The sequence below is a fragment of the Oncorhynchus masou genome, chromosome 26 (assembly GCF_036934945.1).
Source record: "Oncorhynchus masou masou isolate Uvic2021 chromosome 26, UVic_Omas_1.1, whole genome shotgun sequence".
NCBI lineage: Eukaryota > Metazoa > Chordata > Actinopteri > Salmoniformes > Salmonidae > Oncorhynchus > Oncorhynchus masou.
In genome coordinates this window covers 19,763,090-19,785,648 of record NC_088237.1, presented here as the reverse complement: position 1 = coordinate 19,785,648, position 22,559 = coordinate 19,763,090, and the positions used below count along the sequence as shown (strand labels likewise).

The window sequence follows — 22,559 nt, the reverse complement described above, 5'->3', positions numbered from 1 at the left end:
TGTGCATTCCTTTCTTCCTGTGCATACCTTTCTTCCTGTGCATACCTTTCTTCCTGTGCATACCTTTCTTCCTGTGCATTTTCTTCCTGTGCATACCTTTCTTCCTGTGCATTCCTTTGAAAGTTAAATTCCATATACCCAGAAGCATGCTGTTTGCATTTGTATCATTCACATCAAAAGGAGTGTTGACTGGGAGGCACTCTGTCCCGTTCTCCCTCTCTAGATAATGCTGGTCCATGGACTATTTGCACTTGGATTGTGTGAACTTAGAGGCTGGGAAAGATAAATCCAGCGCTGTGGACAGACGGAGCAGGCAGCACCAGCCCCTTCATCTTGCTGGAGAAGGATCCGGCCATCTAGCTTTCACCGCTGGCCCACAGGGGAAAAGGAAAGAGGGGGGAGGGGAACGGAGCGAAAGACAGCGCGAGAGAGCGAAAGAAAGAACGAGAACCACACCTCATGTTTACTCATGAGCCCGGGACACACAAAAGGAGGAGCAGTGCATTTCCAACTCTCTGGACAGCGGACACAAACAAACACGGTCTGGTTAGAGTAGAGGACTGCCATGCAAATTAGCAGTTTCACAAGATAAGCCAGAGAGGAGTGAACTCTAGTCCCCAGTCCAGAGAAAGAAAGGAAAGAATGCAAAAAAGTGGAACCGGCCTAACAAATAAATACCATAAGAGGACTCAAGCAGCTAGCCGAGCATAAAAGAGAGGAAGAACAAGAAATGGAAAAAGGGAGCAGAAAAGGGGACGGGCGGAATCCCAGACCAGGCATCCACAATCAATGAGGGCGTTTTGGGTATGAGAATCCCATCGGTCACACCAGAGTGGAGCGTTTCATTGGCCGTGCATCTTTTAAGAGGCCGCTGGGCTCCACAGACAAAAGGTTCATACCCACAGAGGAGCGGAGGCAAAATCGCACAGGGCAAGCCTGCTGAAAATTACCATTTGGTTTATTCTCTCTGAAAGTGCAGTCATCACCCAGGAGATTAAAGGGAGGCATTTGCCATCTCTCAGAGACTCTTGCTCTTCAATTTAAACTTTTGTGCAGAGTTTTAGATGAGGGGGTGATGCAAACTGGCAAAACCAATTAAGCCTGCATTAATTATGCAACAGAGTACTTTTGAAAGAGAGGAGGAAAAAAACTGTTCCAAACTGATACTTATCAGTATGCAGAAGGAGAACGTCTAACAAGAGATAAGTGCTGGAGGGGACAGAGCAGTATCAGACTGATCTGACCACTGGACAGTTTTACAACGTAGGCGAGCAGATGATCTACATTGGAGGTGTAACAGACTCCTAGAGACAAACAGGGAGGAAATTACATGTATATGCTGTGTCTGTTTGGAATTACATTGCTGTTTAATATAACCCTTTGTCACTGTGGAATTGCTTGCTACTGGGCAATTCAACAGTAACAGAATTACACTTTGACTCAGTTTGATTTCAAAGTTTAACAAACCATAAAACTATACACAAGGACTACTTCCTCTGAAAATAGTACACGAGAAAAATTAGTGGAAGAACTGTGTAGATGCAAAGGATATTCTTTATTACCGTCAATTTATTCGACGTTTTTCAATAAATGTGAATATTTGTAGCTACTTTTTAAAGTTAATACTTGCAGTCAACTGCAATATATTAGGAGATAAAGCAGATTGCTTTCTTCATTTCACCAGTCACAATAGTTTATATTATGAAGCTTACCGTAGTTCCCCAGACCAGTTGAGTCAGTCACGTGTATGTTTGTAAATTGCACAACGGGAGAAGGCGTGAGTCCATAGCGTTTTATATCTATTGACAAGTCTCTGTTGTGCGGTGCACATGAGGTGAAGAAGTTACTTGTATGCAATTCACTTCAAAATATGTGCCATCAGATATCTTAGAATGGCTTTCTGCCAGAATTCAGAGGTCCGAATGAGTTTTTTCCCGCTGTGCTTCCCACTAGTGTTTTTTTCTGCTCCGTTCTTCTGTGTACACATGCTGCTCTTCCTTCAGAAAAACATGCATCACAACATTGTACATGTGCATAATTTCTCTCGCTTGTAAATGGTCTACATTCACCAAAAATGACATTCGGTAGCACATACACAAGCTTGGCTAACTTTTTGAGCTGGATTTGCCAGTCTTTGCAATTAGTTTGGTAATGCTAACAAGTGAAAACTAACGATTTGCTAACGGAATTAGGAGTTTTAATCACTTAAATGATAAAAGTCAAATCACAAACTAATTGTTAGGTCTACCATTACTTGTTACTTCTATGAACTTTCATTATACTCCGTTTCTCACGAGGGAGAGAAATGAGAAAATATCTTAGATGTTTTTGGTAATGGAATTACAAGGCAATATTTCTTAAATTTACAGAAGCTTAACAATTTAAAACAAATACTAAATATAAAGTGTTGTCTTTACGTCAACATTGCGTTTTAATGCATTTCTCATACCGTTTAAGACTTTTTCTGGTTTCTAAGACCCCTTTTCCATCTGTTTACCCAGAAATTAAAGCCTTTACTTATGTCTAATTTTTAAGATGGAAAATGGTTGTGCCTTTATTCACTTGGCACCCAATCTGATATGCTTGAATGAACTTAACATGTTGGAGCTCATTCATCCTTTGATGGAAATCCCCGACAGTGAAAAAAACATTTCAAATATGTTTGGGGAGGCCAAAGAAGTGCTACTTTGTTTAGTTTAAACTGCGATGGTGGGCAGGTCACTGTGGTCTTGGACAACGGCTCCTCGCCGAGCTTTCACTTTGAGGAAAGATACCATGCATGCCAACACCTCTTCATAATGGCTATGATTATCAATGATAACGAGAGGCTCACCACCCATACACTTGACAGCTTGTAAAATGCCAAGACACATGCAATGGGGTGTAATAAACCAACCTTGAGTAAACAGAATGACCCTAGATACTGTAGCTACGTGGACGCTCTGTTTTGATAGGACGTGTGATGAGGAAAGTATGCCTATTGACAGGGCATATCCATATTGTCAAGAATCCTCAGCTCTGGGTTGGGGACACTGACACAGGGTTTGTTGATGCATCTGCCAATGTGATTAACGAGCACCGTGTTTACTTTTCATGCCAGGCCACGTGTCACCTAAGGCCACCGGGTACAATACCAAGCAATCTCTTCTGATAGCAGAAGAATTGAACCTTTGGCTGGGTTAATCGTCACCGTGGGCGTTACAGAACGCACAAACGTTCTCTAAGACGGGATGGCACTGAGGGGTGTAAGCAATGAGGGGTGTAAGCAGGAGCAAATGGTCTGGAACAATGACGTGACTACTAATCATGTTGTTCTGCTCCGTGTCTCTGTTGTCTTTGGGCCTTGTGCACCTCGTGCCTCCTAGCAGCCTCAGGGAGGAAACCAAGCTTTTCCTCCGGACCCTAGCACATGGCTGGCATGATCCACATAACGGAGTCTTTAAGGCTTCCAGCACAAAAATAAAAGCCGGGATTTGGACAGCATTCCAGTGCCCCAGAGACCTGCTGGAAGCGAGGAAAGATGTGAGGTTGGGGTGTTTGTTGGAAGCTCATCTCGGCCCCCTGGGAACGCATACGTGGGTCACATGTGTTGGCGGAAGGTAGGTATGCTGCCAGTAGCAGCCAATCGCTGGTCTGTTGTGGACATTGTGGGATGCGTTCCAGTAATGCATCACAGTTCAACACAGCCAAGTTGACCCTCCTTCTACCCACAACAGGATCAGTAGGGAAAGGACACACTCACACACAAAAGGAGGTTCTAGATTTAAAGCCAGGGATAGGATGGCATGTGGTTACTTTAATCCTCTACAACACATTCATTCATATTTGTTTGGTTCAACAACTTAAAGATCAAGGCTTTATATCCACAGGCACTTTGAACCCACATTTTAATTTAATTTAGTGTGTTTATCAGCTACATTCTCAAGCTGTTTTCCTGAAACACTTTTTCATTTGGTTCCTCTTTTGATGTGAGCCTGCCTGGCTGTATTTTCCATCAAATCAACTAAATGAGCCACACTAACAACATACACGTCAACAGTTAGAATATTCAATTTCTTCAAAGCATTATGAATCCCTCCCATTTCTCCGGCTTCCAACAAATCAACTTAAGCCTCCTCAGGTATGCATGTAAAGTGAATGTGTTTTTAAAGACGGAGAGCTAGGCTTAAGACCCCCATCCCCCACAGTCCTCCCGCAGCACACAGTGGAATGTCAAACACTCCTGACCGCCTCCACCTGTAGATCACCAACCAACCGTATTCCTACACTCGGCTAGGTGCTGCTATGACACCCAGAAGACTCTCTCCCCCTTATCCACGCGGTGAAGCAGAATGAAAAGAGCCCAGACGTATGACTTGCATGTTTATTATTCATCACCTTGGTTAGCTAGATTGTTATGCTGCCATGTCTGATACCGAAGCCGACTTCTGCTGACGCTTATCAGGGGACAAAGTCTGACAGGGAACCATGGTGCCATAATGGGAGGAGAGAACCCATTTGCCTGTGGTGGTGCTGGATCTCTCTAGCTGTGTGTGCAGTACCAACATAACATTCTGGAACTCTTTTAGAGACACTGTATGTGGATATATCATCTATAAGAGCTCATCCATAAAAATGAAGCGAAGGGTTTTACGAAGAATAACACTCCAAAACAATCTTTCCGTGCCCATAGAAAGAGGAGAGAAAGAAACAGAGGTAGCAGCTGCATACTATTCTGTTCTACTGTAATGAATCCAAACATACAGTTCTCCTGAATGCCTAATCATGCAGTGGCCTGATTACAGCTGACTCACAAATCCCCCACTGCTGCCAAGCACACAGGAATGTCCAACAAACAAGTTACATATATGCAGGAACATGCACACAGACACCAGCTTGCTGATTGACAGTAGCTGTGATCAGCAGACAAATCCCAATCCATTGAATCTCTCTATGGGATCTCTGCATGCAGCAGTTGAATGTGGCAGCCCAAGCTTCCACAAGAACACAGTGGGAGGGCTAAGTGGCAGTTTCCAAAGGGGAGGCATGAAAACCACTACCCCATGTATCCGTGTGAAACCATAAGCTATTATCAGATTTCAGGGGCAGGACATTTCACTTACAATAACATGCAACAGTTCATGTTAATACTGTTAGCGTGATGGCTGGTATTGGAGGGAACAGGTATGGACAAAGGAAAACTTAAGCCTAAACATATGACAGATGAAAGGAAATCACTGTCTCCACATCTGCTACTGGATTATGAAGGTGTTAACCTCAATGAGGGGAGACAACGACAACGACCCATTTAGTTCAAAGGAGAAGGCTTCCATGTTCCGTGACACAATTCCAAAGCATTGGCATTATACTCTAGGTCTTAGAGTAAATCCTGAAGTGCCTCACAGGGAATTGGACACAAAACAATTTGGTACTAACAAATAGTTTAAAGTATTGGTCAACCACACACCAAGAGGGAAGGAAGATCAGTCACGCTAGGATTTACTATTCGAACAGTTGACCCATCCTTCAGTCACATTTCACAACACAGTCGGACATTAACCTCAACAACACCTTATTAAGTAACCAACAAGTCTCCCATATCGCTGAAACGTCCTGGTTTTGATTGTGAGTTAATGATTGGCCCCTCAGACAGCCACTGCGTCATCCAAGCAGTGACAGAGGAGCATGTAATTTCTCACGCAAACAAAATGTGCAAACAGGGGTCTCTGTAAAAGGTAGATTCATAGGCTCTGGCGTATTACTGTCCATTGGGACCATGACTGTGTGGTTCTGTTGTGCTAAAGGCTGGGGGGGGGTTACTCATTCACCAGACATTCACCAGACATGTGCTCAAGACATCAATGCCCATTGACCCTGGGCAATCAGGTTTGCATTCTTGGAGAGAGGGGCAGTGCAGGGGAGCATTATTTTTTAGACAATAATAATCTACCACATGGAGCTCCTATAGCCTCTTAACTAAAGAGCACTGACCCAATTACAGCAGAGAAATCTATGGCCTGGGTTGGAACAGAACACTCAACAAACCTACACATTCGGAACAGGAGTCCAAATTAGGCAGGCTATTTTCTTGTCAGGCCTGCTGAAATGTTTATTTTTTTTTTATTTCACCTTTATTTAACCAGGTAGGCTAGTTGAGAACAAGTTCTCATTTACAACTGCGACCTGGCCAATATAAAGCATAGCAGTGTGAACAGAGAGTTACACATGGAGAAAACAATAAACAAGTCAATAACACAGTAGACAAAAGAAGAGTCTATATACATTGTGTGCAAAAGGCATGAGGTAGGCAAATAATTACAATTTTGCAGATTAACACTGGAGTGATAAATGATCAGATGGTCATGTACAGGTAGAGATATTGGTGTGCAAAAGAGCAGAAAAGTAAATAAATAAAAACAGTATGGGGATGAGGTAGGTAAAATTGGGTGGGCTATTTACCGATAAGACTATGTATAGCTGCAGCGATCGGTTAGCTGCTCAGATAGCAGATGTTTGAAGTTGGTGAGGGAGATAAAAGTCCCCAACTTCAGCGATTTCTGCAATTCGTTCCATTCACAGGCAGCATAGAACTGGAACGAAAGGCGGCCAAATGAGGTGTTGGCTTTAGGGATGATCAGTGAGATACACCTGCTGGAGCGCGTGCTACAGGTGGGTGTTGCCATCGTGACCAGTGAACTGAGATAAGGCGGAGCTTTACCTAGCATGGACTTGTAGATGACCTGGAACCAGTGGGTCTGGCGACGAATATGTAGCGAGGGCCAGCCGACTAGAGCATACAAGTCGCAGTGGTGGGTGGTATAAGGTGCTTTAGTGACAAAACGGATGGCACTGTGATAAACTTCATCCAGTTTGCTGAGTAGAGTGTTGGAAGCTATTTTGTAGATGGACGTCGCCGAAGTCGAGGATCGGTAGGATAGTCAGTTTTACTAGGGTAAGTTTGGCGGCGTGAGTGAAGGAGGCTTTGTTGCAGAATAGAAAGCCGACTCTAGATTTGATTTTCGATTGGAGATGTTTAATATGAGTCTGGAAGGAGAGTTTACAGTCTAGCCAGACACCGAGGTACTTATAGATGTCCACATATTCAAGGTCGGAACCATCCAGGGTGGTGATACTAGTCAGGCGTGCAGGTGCAGGCAGCGAACGGTTGAAAAGCATGCATTTGGTTTTACTAGTGTTTAAGAGCAGTTGGAGGCCACGGAAGGAGTGTTGTATGGCATTGAAGCTTGTTTGGAGGTTAGATAGCACAGTGTCCAAGGACGGGCCGGAAGTATAGAGAATGGTGTCGTCTGCGTAGAGGTGGATCAGGGAATCGCCTGCAGCAAGAGCAACATCATTGATATATACAGAGAAAAGAGTCGGCCCAAGAATTGAACCCTGTGGCACCCCCATAGAGACTGCCAGAGGACCGGACAGCATGCCCTCCGATTTGACAGACTGCACTCTGTCTGCAAAGTAGTTGGTGAACCAGGCAAGGCAGTCATCAGAAAAACCAAGGCTACTGAGTCTGCCGATAAGAATATGGTGATTGACAGAGTCGAAAGCCTTGGCAAGGTCGATGAAGACGGCTGCACAGTACTGTCTTTTATCGATGGCCGTTATGATATCGTTTAGTACCTTGAGCGTGGCTGAGGTGCACCCGTGACCGTCTCGGAAACCAGATTGCACAGCGGAGAAGGTACGGTGTGATTCGAGATGGTCAGTGACCTGTTTGTTGACTTGGCTTTCGAAGACCTTAGATAGGCAGGGCAGGATGGATATAGGTCTGTAACAGTTTGGGTCCAGGGTGTCTCCCCCTTTGAAGAGGGGGATGACTGCGGCAGCTTTCCAATCCTTGGGGATCTCAGACGATATGAAAGAGAGGTTGAACCGGCTGGTAATAGGGGTTGCGACAATGACGGCGGATAATTTCAGAAATAGAGGGTCCAGATTGTCAAGCCTAGCTGATTTGTACGGGTCCAGGTTTTGCAGCCCTTTCAGAACATCTGCTATCTGGATTTGGGTAAAGGAAAACCTGGAGAGGCTTGGGAGAGTAGCTGGGGGGGGTCGGAGTTGTTGGCTGAGGCTGGAGTAGCCAGGCGGAATGCATGGCCAGCCGTTGAGAAATGCTTGTTGATGTTTTTGATAATCATGGATTTAAAATCGGTGGTGACCGTGTTACCTAGCCTCAGTGCAGTGGGCAGCTTGGAGGAGGTGCTCTTGTTCTCCATGGACTTCAGTGTCCCAGAACTTTTTGGAGTTGGAGCTATAGGATGCAAATTTCTGCCTGAAGAAGCTGGCCTTAGCTTTCCTGACTGACTGCGTGTATTGGTTCCTGACTTCCCTGAACAGTTGCATATTGCGGGGACTATTCGATGCTATTGCAGTCCGCCACAGGATGTTTTTGTGCTGGTCGAGGGCAGTCAGGTCTGGAGTGAACCAAGGGCTATATCTGTTCTTAGTTCTGCATTTTTTGAACGGAGCATGCTTATCTAAAAATGGTGAGGAAGTTACTTTTAAAGAATGACCAGGCATCCTCAACTGACGGGATGAGGTCAATGACCTTCCAGGATACCTAGGGCCAGGTCGATTAGAAAGGCCTGCTCACAGAAGTGTTTTAGGGAGTGTTTGACAGTGATGTGGGGTGGTCGTTTGAATGCGGCTCTGTAGCAGATACAGGCAATGAGGCAGTGATCGCTGAGATCCTGGTTGAAGACGGCGGAGGTGTATTTGGAGGGCCAGTTGGTCAGGATGACGTCTATGAGGGTGCCCTTGTTTACAGATTTAGGGTTGTATCTGTTGGGTTCCTTGATGATTTGTGTGAGATTGAGGGCATCTAGCTTAGATTGTAGGACTGCCGGGGTGTTAAGCATATCCCAGTTTAGGTCACCTAACAGAACAAACTCTGAAGCTAGATGGGGGGGCAATCAATTCACAAATGGTGTCCAGGGCACAGCTGGGAGCTGAGGGGGGGGGGGGTCGGTAGCAGGCGGCAACAGTGAGTCTTATTTCTGGAGGGAGTAATTTTTAAGATTAGTAGTTCGAACTGTTTGGGTATGGACCTGGAAAGTATGACATTACTTTGCAGGCTCTCTCTCAACTCCTCCCACTTTGGCAGTTCTAGCTTGACGGAAAATGTTATAGTTGGGTATGGAAATCTCAGAATTTTTGGTGGCCTTCCTGAGCCAGGATTCAGACACGGCAAGGATATCAGGGTTAGCAGAGTGTGCTAAAGCAGTGAGTAAAACAAACTTAGGGAGGAGGCTTCTGATGTTGACATGCATGAAACCAAGGCTTTTTCGATCACAGAAGTCAACAAATGAGTGTGCCTGGGGACATGCAGGGCCTGGGTTTACCTCCACATGACCCGAGGAGGAGTAGTATGAGGGTGCGGCTAAAGGCTATCAAAACTGGTTGCCTAGAGCGTTGGGGACAAAGAATAAAAGGAGCAGATTTCTGGGCATGGTAGAAAATATTCAGGGCATAATGCGCAGACAGGGGTAAGGTGGGGTGCGGGTACAGCGGAGGTAAGCCCAGGCACTGGGTGATGATGAGAGAGGTTGTATCTCTGGACATGCTGGTTGTAGTAATGAGTGACGTCACCGCATGTGTGGGAGGTGGGACAAAGGGGGTATCAGGGGTATGAAGAGTGGAACTAGGGGCTCCATTGTAAACTAAAATAATGATAACTAACCGGAACAACAGTATACAAGGCATATTGACATTTGAGAGAGACATACAGCGAGGCATACAGTAATCACAGGTGTTGAATTGGGAGAGCTAGCTAAAACAGTAGGTGAGACAACAGCTAATCAGCTAGCACAACAACAGCAGGTAAAATGGCGTTGACTAGGCAGGGAGGGTCGGATTAACTACACACAGAGCCTGAGTGCGGCTGGGGCCGACAGATAAAACATAAACAAGCAGAATGGTGTACCGTGATTGTAGCCAAGTGATCAGTGTCCAGGGGGCAGCGGTGGATGGGGCAGGGAAGCTAGACTGGTGAGTATTATCCAGGTAAAAAACTGTCTGGCTGTGCTGAAGGTAAAAGCCGCTAGCAGTGGCCAACAATGACTAAATAGCTTGTAGCTAGTTAGCTGGTTAGCTTCTGGAGGTTCTTGAATGTGTTCTAAAAATTAAAAACAATATCGATTCCGTATCACATTGGGTGAGGCAGGTTACCGGGAGGTATAATCGAATTAAAAATCGAAAAGAGATTGAAAGTAAATATGGGTCCAGTGAGTGGTTGGGTCTGGGGACTTGACAGTTAGGGCCTGACATCAGATAGGCCGGGGCTAAACAAGCTAGCAGTTAGCAGACAGGGGCTAAGCAAGCTAGCAGTTAGCAGGCCGAGTTAGCGAGCAAGCAGATAGCAAGGGGTTAAGTCTGTTTATGCCTCTCCATGCGGTGACATCGATAGACCGGTCGTGGGTCCTGATATTGTAGCCCAGGAGTATGCTTCGGTGGTAGCACAGGAGCTGTGGCCGGGCTAGCTTCAAGCTTAGTGGATGGAAACGCTAGCCAGGAGTAATCATCCGGGGTTGCGGTTAGCTTGTTAGCTAGTTGTGAAGATCCAGATGAGAATGTTCCGTTTGCGGTGGGAATCCGGGGATAAAAATAATTTCAAAAAAATAATAGGTCCGTTATGCTCTGGTTGGAGTCGCGTTGTTCGAACTGGCGAGAGCTTTCCGAGCTAAAGGTTAGCTGATGACCGGTTAGCTGAAGACCGCTAGCAATGGTTTGTTGACTGATAGCTTGCTAGCTTCAGTTGAGGGGTTCCGGATCAGAAGTAAATATAAATACTTTAGAAAAAAAGCAGATCCACGCTACATTGGGTGAGGCGGGTTGCAGGAGAGTATTTAGATGTTGAGGTTTAGCAAAATGTTTTAAAAAGATATGCGAAGAAAAATATGTTTAAAAAAAAATTAAAAAAACGATATATACAAGGGCCACGACAAGACGTCTGACTGCTACGCCATCTTGCATACATTGTAAAAATACTCCTGTGATCATGTTTTGTGACAAAACATTTAAAACTGGATTCGTTGCCAGAAAGTGAGCTCATTAACCTGTGACAAGCAAAGAGGATCTGGGGAGTAAGCAGAGGCCAGGCCAGGTCAGTCAGAGGGCCATTAGAGGAGCAGCCAGGACTACTGTATTCTGAGTGAAGGCTCCAGTTTTCACATACCCTTGGTCTGTTTAAGTGATATGATTAAACCTGACATGGTAATGGTCGGCTATTCACTGGGCCTCACCTAGTCAGAGGGCACATTAATGAGAGCTGTCGCTTACGCAACATTCCAAAAGCATGCACAAAACCCTGTGCCACAGCCCATTGGTGGGAGCAGGGTGTTTTATGAGGTGCTGAGAGACCATTGGGTGCCCCCTTTATTAGGGGCCTACCTGGTAACCATGTCATTGAACAAGGCGAACAGTAGTTCCACATTCTTCCTCCTCTACAACTTCCTGTGGAATTCCCCTAACTTTCACCACACACTTTTCTATTAGTCCCACCCCCCTTAACTTATTTTGCAAAATATATTCCTGTAAACAATCAACAACTCCTGCTAATTAGTCAACCTGTCAAATGTTCTTGTAAACTCATATAGCTGGCAAAGGAGCCTGGGCATAAAAGAAACACTCTTTGGATTAGAGAGTTCAACATAACTTCACAAATTCCTTTTGTTCCACCAACAACCCAAAACCCTGCCAAAATAATTCATTGCTTATCCAAGCCCATGATCCAATCCCTATGGTATTTCCAGTGATGATGTGACCTTGTTTGGGAAAGGTTTTAGGAGTGAGTACAACAGGCTCCACCCAATTGCACACTTACATTCCTTGAGAACAGACGTATAGAAAGCTTTACATTTGACCTAATTACCGGACAATTAAGTATCACCCTATTGCACTGATACTCAAAACGTTCCCTGGTCATTGCTTTCAAACACGTGAATGACAACTCCATTCAGAACTGCAGTCCATGGGAGGCCTTTAGAACAGAATAACTTATGATCGTACTACAGCAGGAAGAGAGGTATCTTTAGAGGTGGAAACTGAACACAGATGGATGAGAGAAAGTACCATAGCCCCGGCATAAGGTACGGAAGTAGTGGAGCAAAAATGTATACAGCTCTCAGAGGACGGGCAGAGAGTGTAGCAGAACTAGGATGTGTGTTTGATTTAACCAAAAGGCTCCTCAACAGCTTCTACCCCCAAGCCATAACACCGCTGAACAATTAATAAAATCGCCACTGGACAATTCACATTGACACCCCCCCCTTTTGTGCACTGCTGCTACTCACTGTTTATTATCTATGCATAGTCACTTCACCCCCCACCTACATGTACCAATTACCTCAACTAACCTGTACCCCCACACAGATATTTTGATTTGTTTAACACTTTTTCGGTTTCTACATGATTCCATGTGTTATTTCATAGTTCTGATGTCTTCACTATTATTCTGCAACATAGAAAATAGTACAAATAAAGAAAAACCCTTGAATGAGTAGGTGTGTCCAAACGTCTGTCTGAATGCCACAGCTTCTGGTTGTGAGAGTCAGACTGGCTTGACCAGAAACTGTTTTGAAAGCAAAAAATATCAACTAGAACCAGGCCACTTTATCACATCCATGTTACATTCTCCAGGGCTTCAGTACAGGTCAAGGGGGTAGTTCATGTAGTTATATGGCAAAACACTGACTTACAACATACCATATACTCAAGATTTTCTGCTTTATCCCTCACTGACAGCACTGCTACTTTAAGCACAACAACAGCAAGAGATGCTGAAGAGAACCTGTTTCAACATGATGGTATGTCACTCAAGACCGTTTACAGATGTAAACAAGTGTAATTGTAGCATGAAGGCTTTGAAATAACTTTTCGGTCTGTCTGCAGATAAAACTCAACTCACTCACCTGGAGAGACTGTTGTGCATATATCCAGAGCTGGATATGATCCTAAACAAAACTGTTGCGGTTTGAGCTCAAAATGACAATCCAACCAATCAGGCTAGAGCTGTGGCTTTATCTACCAATGGGCCATAAATATTGAGGCAAAGCCAACTGTCAATGGGCACTTTGTTGAAGCAGATTCTCATAGGAAAATAAATGTTATAATCACATTGCTTTGTCCGTGGAGTGAAAGACATCAGCATGATTATGTACAGGTAAACACACACTCCGCTTAGCTCATGACAGATATGCATAAACTACACACAAGTGATTCAACAGCAACCAGGAAGAAGCTCTGAGAAATCCCCTCGGCTATACCTTGTGGCCCTATCCTTTTTACGTTTGACATTTTAGTCATTTAGCAGAATTACTGTGGAGTGCCTTGTTCAACGGCCCAATGAGAGATTTTTTTTTACCTAGTCGGTTCTGAGATTTGAACCAGTCACATTTTGGTTCCTGGACCAGCGCTCTTAAATCGCTAAGCTACCCATCACCACAGTAACGGAATTACGCTGAGACTCATTTTAAAATGTATGCTAAACAAAAACTACTGATTTCAAAGTTTAACAAACCATACAACTTGATGCACAATGACTACTTGGAACAATTGACACAGAAAATAAATAAACATTTACTGGAAACAGTGCAGATGCAAATTTTACCAACAGAATTACGGTACAATCTCCCTCAGTTTTATTCTGTTACCAAACTTTGTATCTGCACAGTTCTTCCTGTGAATGTGTTTTTGCTAAATTTCCTGTGGAAAATGTTAAAAGTAGTCCTCGTGCATCGAGTTGTATGATTTGTTAAACTTTGAAATCAATGCTTTTTTTTGGTATACATTTTTCACTTTAAAATGTGAGTCTCAGCATTTTCCATTACCATGGAATGGCCCAGTGCTAATTGGCACCAATAAGTAGCCTGCCCTATCACACAGCCTGTTCACAGTTGCTACTGACGAACAGCCCTGGGTGTTCCAGACACAACAGCAGCAGCCTTTATCAAAGAGATCAAGCCCAACACATGAAACAAAGTTCACGCCCCTGAGTGAAAGCAACTCTCCAAGCAGAGCCTTATAAACATACTGCTGGTCATAAAACATGGATGTCCCCAGACAATGAGGCTCATCAACTAGGCCTAACCCACGGTGAGGCCAACAGGAAACGGATCACTGACACAACACACACATCCTAAAGAGAGAAAGAAAAGGAGAGCGAGCAAGTATCTCGGGGAAGGTGAGTACTCACTCAGATAGCGTTATCTTCAAACGCACACATCACTTAAGCAGTATTCCGTTGTTCAGTAAGCATTTGTTAAGCGGGTCAGAGGTCCCCAACAGCCAGTAGACACATACCATTCTCCGTCAGAGAGGGTGAGACGGACAGGGAGGCTGAAACGAGACACCTTCTTGGAATGGGGGGAGGTGGTCCTGATTGACACGCCACAGAAGAGCCAGTGTTTGCTTTGGTTAACCATGAAGCCATTATCAGCTATTCATAGGGAGAGTGGCGCGATTGGGTTCCCTATTGCTCTGAAACCCCCTCAACAGCTATTGTGCCCCACAGAACATGCAGGCTGATTATGCCCCAGCATACCTATTCAATAAAATTCATAACACCAGAGGCCTTGTGTGAAGAGGGTCCAAAACATACAGCGATCGTCATGTCATGGTATAGATTTACCATGGGAAATATGCAACGCAATAAACACAGGCAATGTTGTTGCATGGGGCATGGTAGCACATAGTTTGGCATGATCTGTGGGGATGAAACCTAGCTTTACGGCTTGGCTTCTGACCAGCCTCTCAAACTCCTTGACTGGCACTGCCGACCGTCTAATAACAGGTTGTCACCAGCCAACAGACACTGGTCAACCTACAGGTGAAACGCCACAGAAGGCAGCATGCTCTGGGTGTGGGCAGCTGTCAGAAAAGCCAGACCCCTAATATGTAGAATACACTCTGTGGCTTCAAGGCACAGAGCAAGTGTCAATGTCATAAAACATGCCCATTATACAGTGCCTTCAGAAAGTATTCATACCCCTTGACCTATTCCACATTTTGTTGTTTTAGCCTACATGCAAAATGAATTACATCAATTTTTTTTTCTCACTCATCTACACACAACCCCTAATGACAAAGTAAAAACATGTTTCAAATGTGTGCTAATTTATTGACAATGAAATATCTAATTTACTTAAGTATTCACACCCCTGAATCAACCTGTTATAAATCACCTTCACCGTCGATTACAGCTGTGAGTCTTTCCGGGTAAGTCTCCAAGAGCTTTGCACACCTGGACTGTACAATATTTGCACATATTCTTTTTTAATTCTTCAAACTCTGTCAAGTCTCGCTATAGATTTTCAAGTCGATTTAAGTCAAAACTGCAACTAGGCCACTCAGGTACTTTCAATGTCATCATGGTAAGCAACCCCAGTGAATATTTGTCCTTGTGTTTTAGGTTATTGTCCTGCTGAAAGGTAAACTTGTCTCCCAGTGTCTGTTGGAAAGCAGACGGAAACAGGTTTTCCTCTAGGATTTTGCCTGTGCTTAGCGCTATTCTGTTTATTTTTATCCTATTAAACTCTGGAGTCCTTGCCGATGACAAGCATACTCATAACATGATGCAGTTACCACCATACTTGAAAATATGAAGAGTGGTACTCAGTGATGTGTTGAGTTGGATTTGGACCAAACATAACACTTTGAATTGAGGAATTAAAGTTAATATCTTTGCCACTTTTTTGTTGTTGTACTTTAGTGCCTTACTGCAAACACAATTCATGTTTTGTAACATTTGTATTTTATACAGGCATCCTTCTTTTCACTCTGCCATTTAAGTTAGTATTGTGGAGTAACTACAACGTTGTTGAGCAATCATCAGTTTTCTCCTATCACAGCCATTAAACTCGAATGGTTTTAAAGTCACCATTGGCCTCATGGTGAAATCCCTGAGTTGTTTCATTCCTCTCCAGCAACTGACTTAGGAAGGATGCCTGTATCTTTGTAATGACTAGGTGTATTGATTAGAGGTCGACCAATTAATCAGAATTAGAGACAATTTCAAGTTTATAACAATCGGTAATCTGCATTTTTGGATACCGATTATGGCCTATTACATTGCACTCCACGAGGAGACTGCGTGGCAGGCTGACTACCTGTTATGAGAGTGCAGCAAGGAGCCAGGGTAAGGTGCTAGCTAGCATTAAACTTATCTTATAAAAAAAACTATCTTAACATAAATCACTGTACTCTATATCATCTACTGCATCTTTATGTAATACATGTATCACTAGCCACTTTAACTATGCCACTTTGTTTACATACTCATCTCATATGTATATACTGTACTCAATACCATCTACTGTATCTTGCCTATGCTGCTCTGTACCATCACTCATTCATATATCTTTATGTACATATTCTTTATCCCCCTACACTTGTGTGTACAAGACAGTAGTTTTGGAATTGTTAGTTAGATTACTTGTTGGTTATTACTGCATTGTCGGAACTAGAAGCACAAGCATTTCGCTACACCCGCATGAACATCTGCTAACCATGTGTATGTGACAAATAAAATTTGATTTGATTAGTTAAACTAGTAATATCATCAACCATGTGTAGTTATCTAGCTTGTCCTGCGTTGCATATCATCGATGCGGTGCCTGTTAATTTATCATTGAATCACAGCCTACTTCGCCAAACGGGTGATTTAACAAACGCATTCGTGAAAAAAAGCACTGTCGTTGCACCTAACCATAAACATCAATGCCTTTCTTAAAATCAATACAGAAGCATATATTTTTAAACTTGCATATTTAGTTAATATTGCCTGCTAACATGAATTTCTTTTAACTAGGGAAATTGTGTCACTTCTTTTGCGTTCAGTGCAAGCAGAGTCAGGGTATATGCAGCAGTTTGGGCCGCCTGGCTCGTTGCGAACTGTGTGAACACCATTTCTTCCTAACAAAGACCGTAATTAATTTGCCAGAATTGTACATAATTATGACATAACATTGAAGGTTGCGCAATGTAACAGCAGTATTGAGACTTAGGGATGCCACCCGTTAGATAAAATACGTAACAGTTCCGTATTTCACTGAAAGAATAAACGTTTTGTTTTCGAAATGACAGTTTCCGGATTTGACCATGTTAATGACCTAAGGCTCGTATTTCTGTGTGTTATTATATTCAAATTAAGTCTACGATTTGATAGAGCAGTCTGACTGAGCGGTGGTAGGCAGCAGCAGGCTCATATGCATTCACTCAAACAGCACTTTTGCCAGCAGCTCTTCGCTGTGCTTCAAGCATTGCACTCCTGAGATTAGGCTGGCAATACTAAATAAAGTACCTATTAGAACATCCAATAGTCAAATGTATATGAAATTACAAATTGTATAGAGAGAAATAGTCCTATAATAACTACAACCTAAAACCTCTTACCTGGGAATATTGAAGACTCATGTTAAAAGGAACCACCAGCTTTCATAAGTTCTGAGCAAGGAACTTAAACGTTAGCTTTTTGACATTGCACATTTACTTTCAAAACTTTATTTTTGTATTATTTAAACAATTTAACATGTTTCATTATTTATTTGAGACTAAATTGATTTTATTGATGTATTATATTAAGTTCAAATACAGTGGGGCAAAAAAGTATTTAGTTGCCACCAATTGTGCAAGTTCTCCCACTTAAAAAGATCAGAAAAATCACATTGTAGGATTTTTAATGAATTTATTTGCAAATTATGGCATTGATGAACCTGGCTAGGATAATCTGAGTGAGTCTTCTCCCATTCATCCATATGGTTGTATTACAATCACTATGAATAAGCCTGGCACCCTCACTCAACCTGTGTCCATTTGGGTTATTTTCAACCAGCTCTTATGGGAAGTGTGGAAACAACTATGCACTTACATCATGACCCTCACACATAGCCATATAGTGTTGTTGTGGGTTGGTATGCCTGTTTTGTTATTGAGAGATGAATAATGTTCACCTCTGAAGCGCTCTGGGGCTTTTTTTATTTTGTTATTGACCAAAAGTTATTTTCCACCATAATTTGCAAATAAATTCATGAAAGATTCTACAATGTGATTTTATGGATTTTTTTCCCCTCATTTTGTCTGTCATAGTTGAAGTGTACCTATGATGAAAATTACAGGCCTCATCTTTTTAAGTGGGAGAACTTGCACAATTGGTGGCTGACTAAATACTTTTTTTGCCCCGCTGTAAGTGTTCATTCAGTATTGTTGTAATTGTCATCGTTACAAAATGTGTGTGTGATATATATATATATATATATGACATACACACAAATTGGCATCAGCTTTTTTGGTCCTACAATAATCGCTATCGGCGTTGAAAAATCATAATCAGTCGACCTCTAGTATAGATACAGTATCAAAAGTGTAATTAATAACTTCACCATGCTCAAAGGGATATTCAATGGCTGCTTTTTTCATCTACCTACCAATAAGGTGCCCTTCATTGCGAGAAATTGGATTGAATCTGTTTGAAATTGACAGCTGAATTGAGGGACCTTACAGGTAATTGTAAGTGCGGGGAACAGAGATGAGGTACTCATTCGAAAATCATGTTAACCACTATTATTGCACAGAGTGAGTCCATGCAACTTAATATGTGACTTGTTAAGCACATTTTTTGTTGTTATGTGACTTGTTAAGCACAGCTTTTCATTTTTTATGAATTTGTAAACATTTCTAAAAACATAAAAATGTTTGTAGGCCAGTGACACAAAAGCTCAATTTAATCCATTTTAAATTCAGGCTGTAGCACAACAAAATGTGGGAAAAGTCAAGGGATGCGAATACTTTCTGAAGGCTCTGTATAAACATCATTCCCTGATGGTGGAAGTTCTTAGTGGTCAAGCTTTCATCAACGTCCCAGCGGCCAGACTGTGACATGATTTAAGTGCAATAACAACGATACTGCTCCCTCTGCACATTTTCAGCATACTCATGGAGACTTTTTTCATGTCTGTGCTAGACAGAAGTTCTTCATAAACACTCCACCGGAACAGACATGTTTATGTGGGCTTTTGATGGTCAGAAGAATTCATGTTTTAGAACCCCATTTGATAACTTCTCATTTGTCATTAAAGCTACTCTGTTTCAAACTATTTCCCCACAAATATCCAACCCATTTGGTACATTGAAATGTTCGTTTCATAATGATAATGACGCGACCTAAGAGACAGATAAGTCCAACTTTTATGCCGTCTTTCATAACTTTTTTGTTGTTGTTGCATAGGCCTACAGGTTGCCAGTACAGAGTGTAAACAGTCTCATCCAACACCATGCGTCATACTAATTAACTAGGCGATGATTTGTAAACAAATGAAAGTTAGACAGCTTGGACTCACCTCGGTGGATGGCATGCTGACAACACCGGTTGATCTGCGCTTCTCCCTCAGCTTTCTCTTCTCTATCTGTCCTTTCCCCTTCCTGGCGCTTGGACCACTGTTTTTCTTCTCTTTGCCTTTACTGGGTGAGGGGCTCTCCTTATCACTGCCATGGTCATTGCATGCAGTCGGGCTGGACTCTTGTGGGGTGCAGGGCACTTTCTCCGGCTGCGGTGTCTTCTTCAGGTTACTCCCCGGTGTATCCGCTCCTCTGACGGCTGGTGTCGGGTGTGGGTCATCGTCAGGTCTCTTCAAGGCTGAGGAGGATGATGAGCGAGCCATGGGGTATGATGTCCCGCGGTCCGGGTTGCCGTTGTTGTTAAGTTCGGTGCTCGAGGTAGCATTGCGCATCTCACTTTTGTTGCTGTGGCTCCCCAGGGACGCAGTGGCAGGGGCAATACCACCAGTGCACGCGCCGGTAGCCGCAGCGATGTCCCCGAGCATTTTTGCCCTCATTTTCTCCCGTTTAGCCTTCCATTCCTCCAGAAAGTCTGTCTGTGCATTTGGTTTAAATCCACCCGTTGCCATGTTCCTTTTTTTCGTTTTGTATGTGTGGGGTTTTCACCAGTGGCTTTACTACGTTTGTAAACTACGCTCCTTCAGCAGGGAATTTGTAATTTCCGTTTTTAAGTCAGGTTACCGTGCAATCGTCCTTCGCTTCTAATGACACCACATTTCTCAGAAGATTCGGTCTAAAAGGTAATGGAGAATCACGGTTAGTGTAAATTTGGTCCAAACTTCAATGAAACGACCTCACTTCAAAATTACTATGCGTGTGTAAAGTTCATCACATTGGACGTGTATCAAGTTGTTTTCACAAACTAGCCTTCCCATAAACAAACAGGGGTTTGAACTATAAATAACTCATAGCAAAGTTTGTGCTACAGTACATAGACACGATAATTCTTTAAAGTTATTTTATCCGCAAAAAAGTTAAAGTAACTTATTAGAAATAACATGACTCATTTAGTGAACAATTGCAACAGTGACATGCGTTTCTAAGAAGACTCACCTGTTATTTTGCAGTGCTTTCGCTCTCTCAGGTGAACATTCCGTAGGAATGAATTGTAGCCTACTTCACTGGCAAACTCGATTAGTCACATGCAACCTAGATATCAGTGCAGCTCGGACTCAGCCCCCTCTTCTGGGCTTCTCCGAACCCATACGAAGACTCACGAATGCATACGAAATAAAACGGTTGGAGCCTGTTCTGTTATTAAAAATGTTTGGGTTGTACTTGCTGTGTCTAAACACCTTTCTTTGATCCCTATTTTCCAACTGAATGTTTATTTTTTGTTTTACATCATCTAGGCTACAGGGTGGAAATAAACAAAAAGAAAAATAAAGGGTTAGTGTTAGGGTTCTTATATAGTTTTCTTCTTAACCTATAGGCTGTATTAAGGGAGGCTGGTGGGAGGAGATATAGGAGGATGGGTTCACTTTAATGGTTGGATGGAATTAATGGAAAAGAGTCAAACATGTGGTTTGATAACTTTCCATTAATTCCATTCCAGCCATTACAAAGAGCCCATCCTCCTATAGCTCCTCCCACCAGCTTCCTCTGCTATGGACAGTTTGTTGTTGATGCTACCACGCAGATCCCACAGAAAACCTCCCTAATGCGTTGGATGAGTCACCCAGCCCCAGAGCGCTTCAGAGGTGAACATTATTCATCTCTCAATAACAAAACAGGCATACCAACCCACAACAACACTATATGGCTATGTGTGAGGGTCATGATGTAAGTGCATAGTTGTTTCCACACTTCCCATAAGAGCTGGTTGAAAATAACCCAAATGGACACAGGTTGAGTGAGGGTGCCAAGCTGATTCATAGTGATTGTAATACAACCATATGGATGAATGGGAGAAGACTCACTCAGAGATATCCTAGCCGGGTTCAAACAAGACAGTGACCTTGACCAAACAGCCAGTATGCAGCCAATAGCATCTTTACCATTCATACCACACCGGATGAATTATGTGAAGGCAGTGGGTGCTTACAGTGTAGGTTCTCTTTGGGTTGATTAGGTTGTTAGGTTTGAGATATTTTACAATCATACAAAACAGAACCTAAGAACCCACTGTATTCACATAACAAGCTGTGATTATATGAATACGGTCTGTGCTTATTTTCAGCTCTCTTGCAACATGCTTTGGAAGCTGCCATATCTCCTGGAGTTACAGTGGGGCAAAAAAAGTATTTAGTCAGCCACCAATTGTGCAAGTTCTCCCACTTAAAAAGATGAGAGAGGCCTGCCATTTTCATCATAGGTACACTTCAACTATGACAGACAAAATGAGAAAAAAATCCAGAAAATCACATTGTAGGATTTCTCATGAATTTATTTGCAAATTATGGTGGAAAATAAGTATTTGGTCAATAACAAAAGTTTATCTCAATACTTTGTTATATACCCTTTGTTTTCTGTAAGTCTTCACAAGGTTTTCACACACTGTTGCTGGTATTTTGGCCCATTCCTCCATGCAGATCTCCTCTAGAGCAGTGATGTTTTGGGGCTGTTGCTGGGCAACACGGACTTTCAACTCCCTCCAAAGATTTTCTATGGGGTTGAGATCTGGAGACTGGCTAGGCCACTCCAGGACTTTGAAATGCTTCTTAAGAAGCCACTCCTTTGTTGCCCGGGCGGTGTGTTTGGGATCATTGTCATGCTGAAAGACCCAGCCATATTTCATCTTCAATGCCTTTGCTGATGGAAGGAGGTTTTCACTCAAAATCTCACGATACATGGCCCCATTCATTCTTTCCTTTAAACGAATCAGTCGTCCTGGTCCCTTTGCAGAAAAACAGCCCCAAAGCATGATGTTTCCACCCCCATGCTTCACAGTAGGTATGGTGTTCTTTGGATGCAACTCAGCATTCTTTGTCCTCCAAACACGACAAGTTGAGTTTTTACCAAAATGTTCTATTTTGGTTTCATCTGACCATATGACATTCTCCCAATCTTCTTCTGGATCATCCAAATGCTCTTTAGCAAACTTCAGACGGGCCTGGACATGTACTGGCTTAAGCAGGGGGACATGTCTGGCCCTGCAGGATTTGAGTCCATGGCGGCGTAGTGTGTTACTGATGGTAGGCTTTGTTACTTTGGTCCCAGCTCTCTGCAGGTCATTCACAAGGTCCCCCCGTGTGGTTCTGGGATTTTTGCTCACCGTTTTTGTGATCATTTTGACCCCA

General features: G+C 43.1%; 1 protein-coding gene across 3 annotated transcripts in view; it reads right to left on the bottom strand.

Moving 5' to 3' along the window:
* The window catches only part of LOC135514992 (PRKC apoptosis WT1 regulator protein-like), an 85,248-nt gene extending 64,733 nt beyond the window's left edge, over window positions 1-20,515 (bottom strand). For 2 of the 3 annotated variants that reach the window (XM_064938772.1, XM_064938774.1), the window contains exons 1-2: window positions 20,374-20,515; window positions 19,323-20,053 (exon numbers count right to left, since the gene is read on the bottom strand). In XM_064938772.1, coding sequence (XP_064794844.1) covers window positions 19,323-19,889 — 567 coding nt within the window. In that variant the 5' untranslated portion in view covers window positions 19,890-20,053; window positions 20,374-20,515. The remainder of the gene's footprint in view (window positions 1-19,322; window positions 20,054-20,373) is intronic. The other variant, XM_064938773.1, reaches the window with a different exon arrangement.
* Window positions 20,516-22,559: the final 2,044 nt, after the last annotated feature.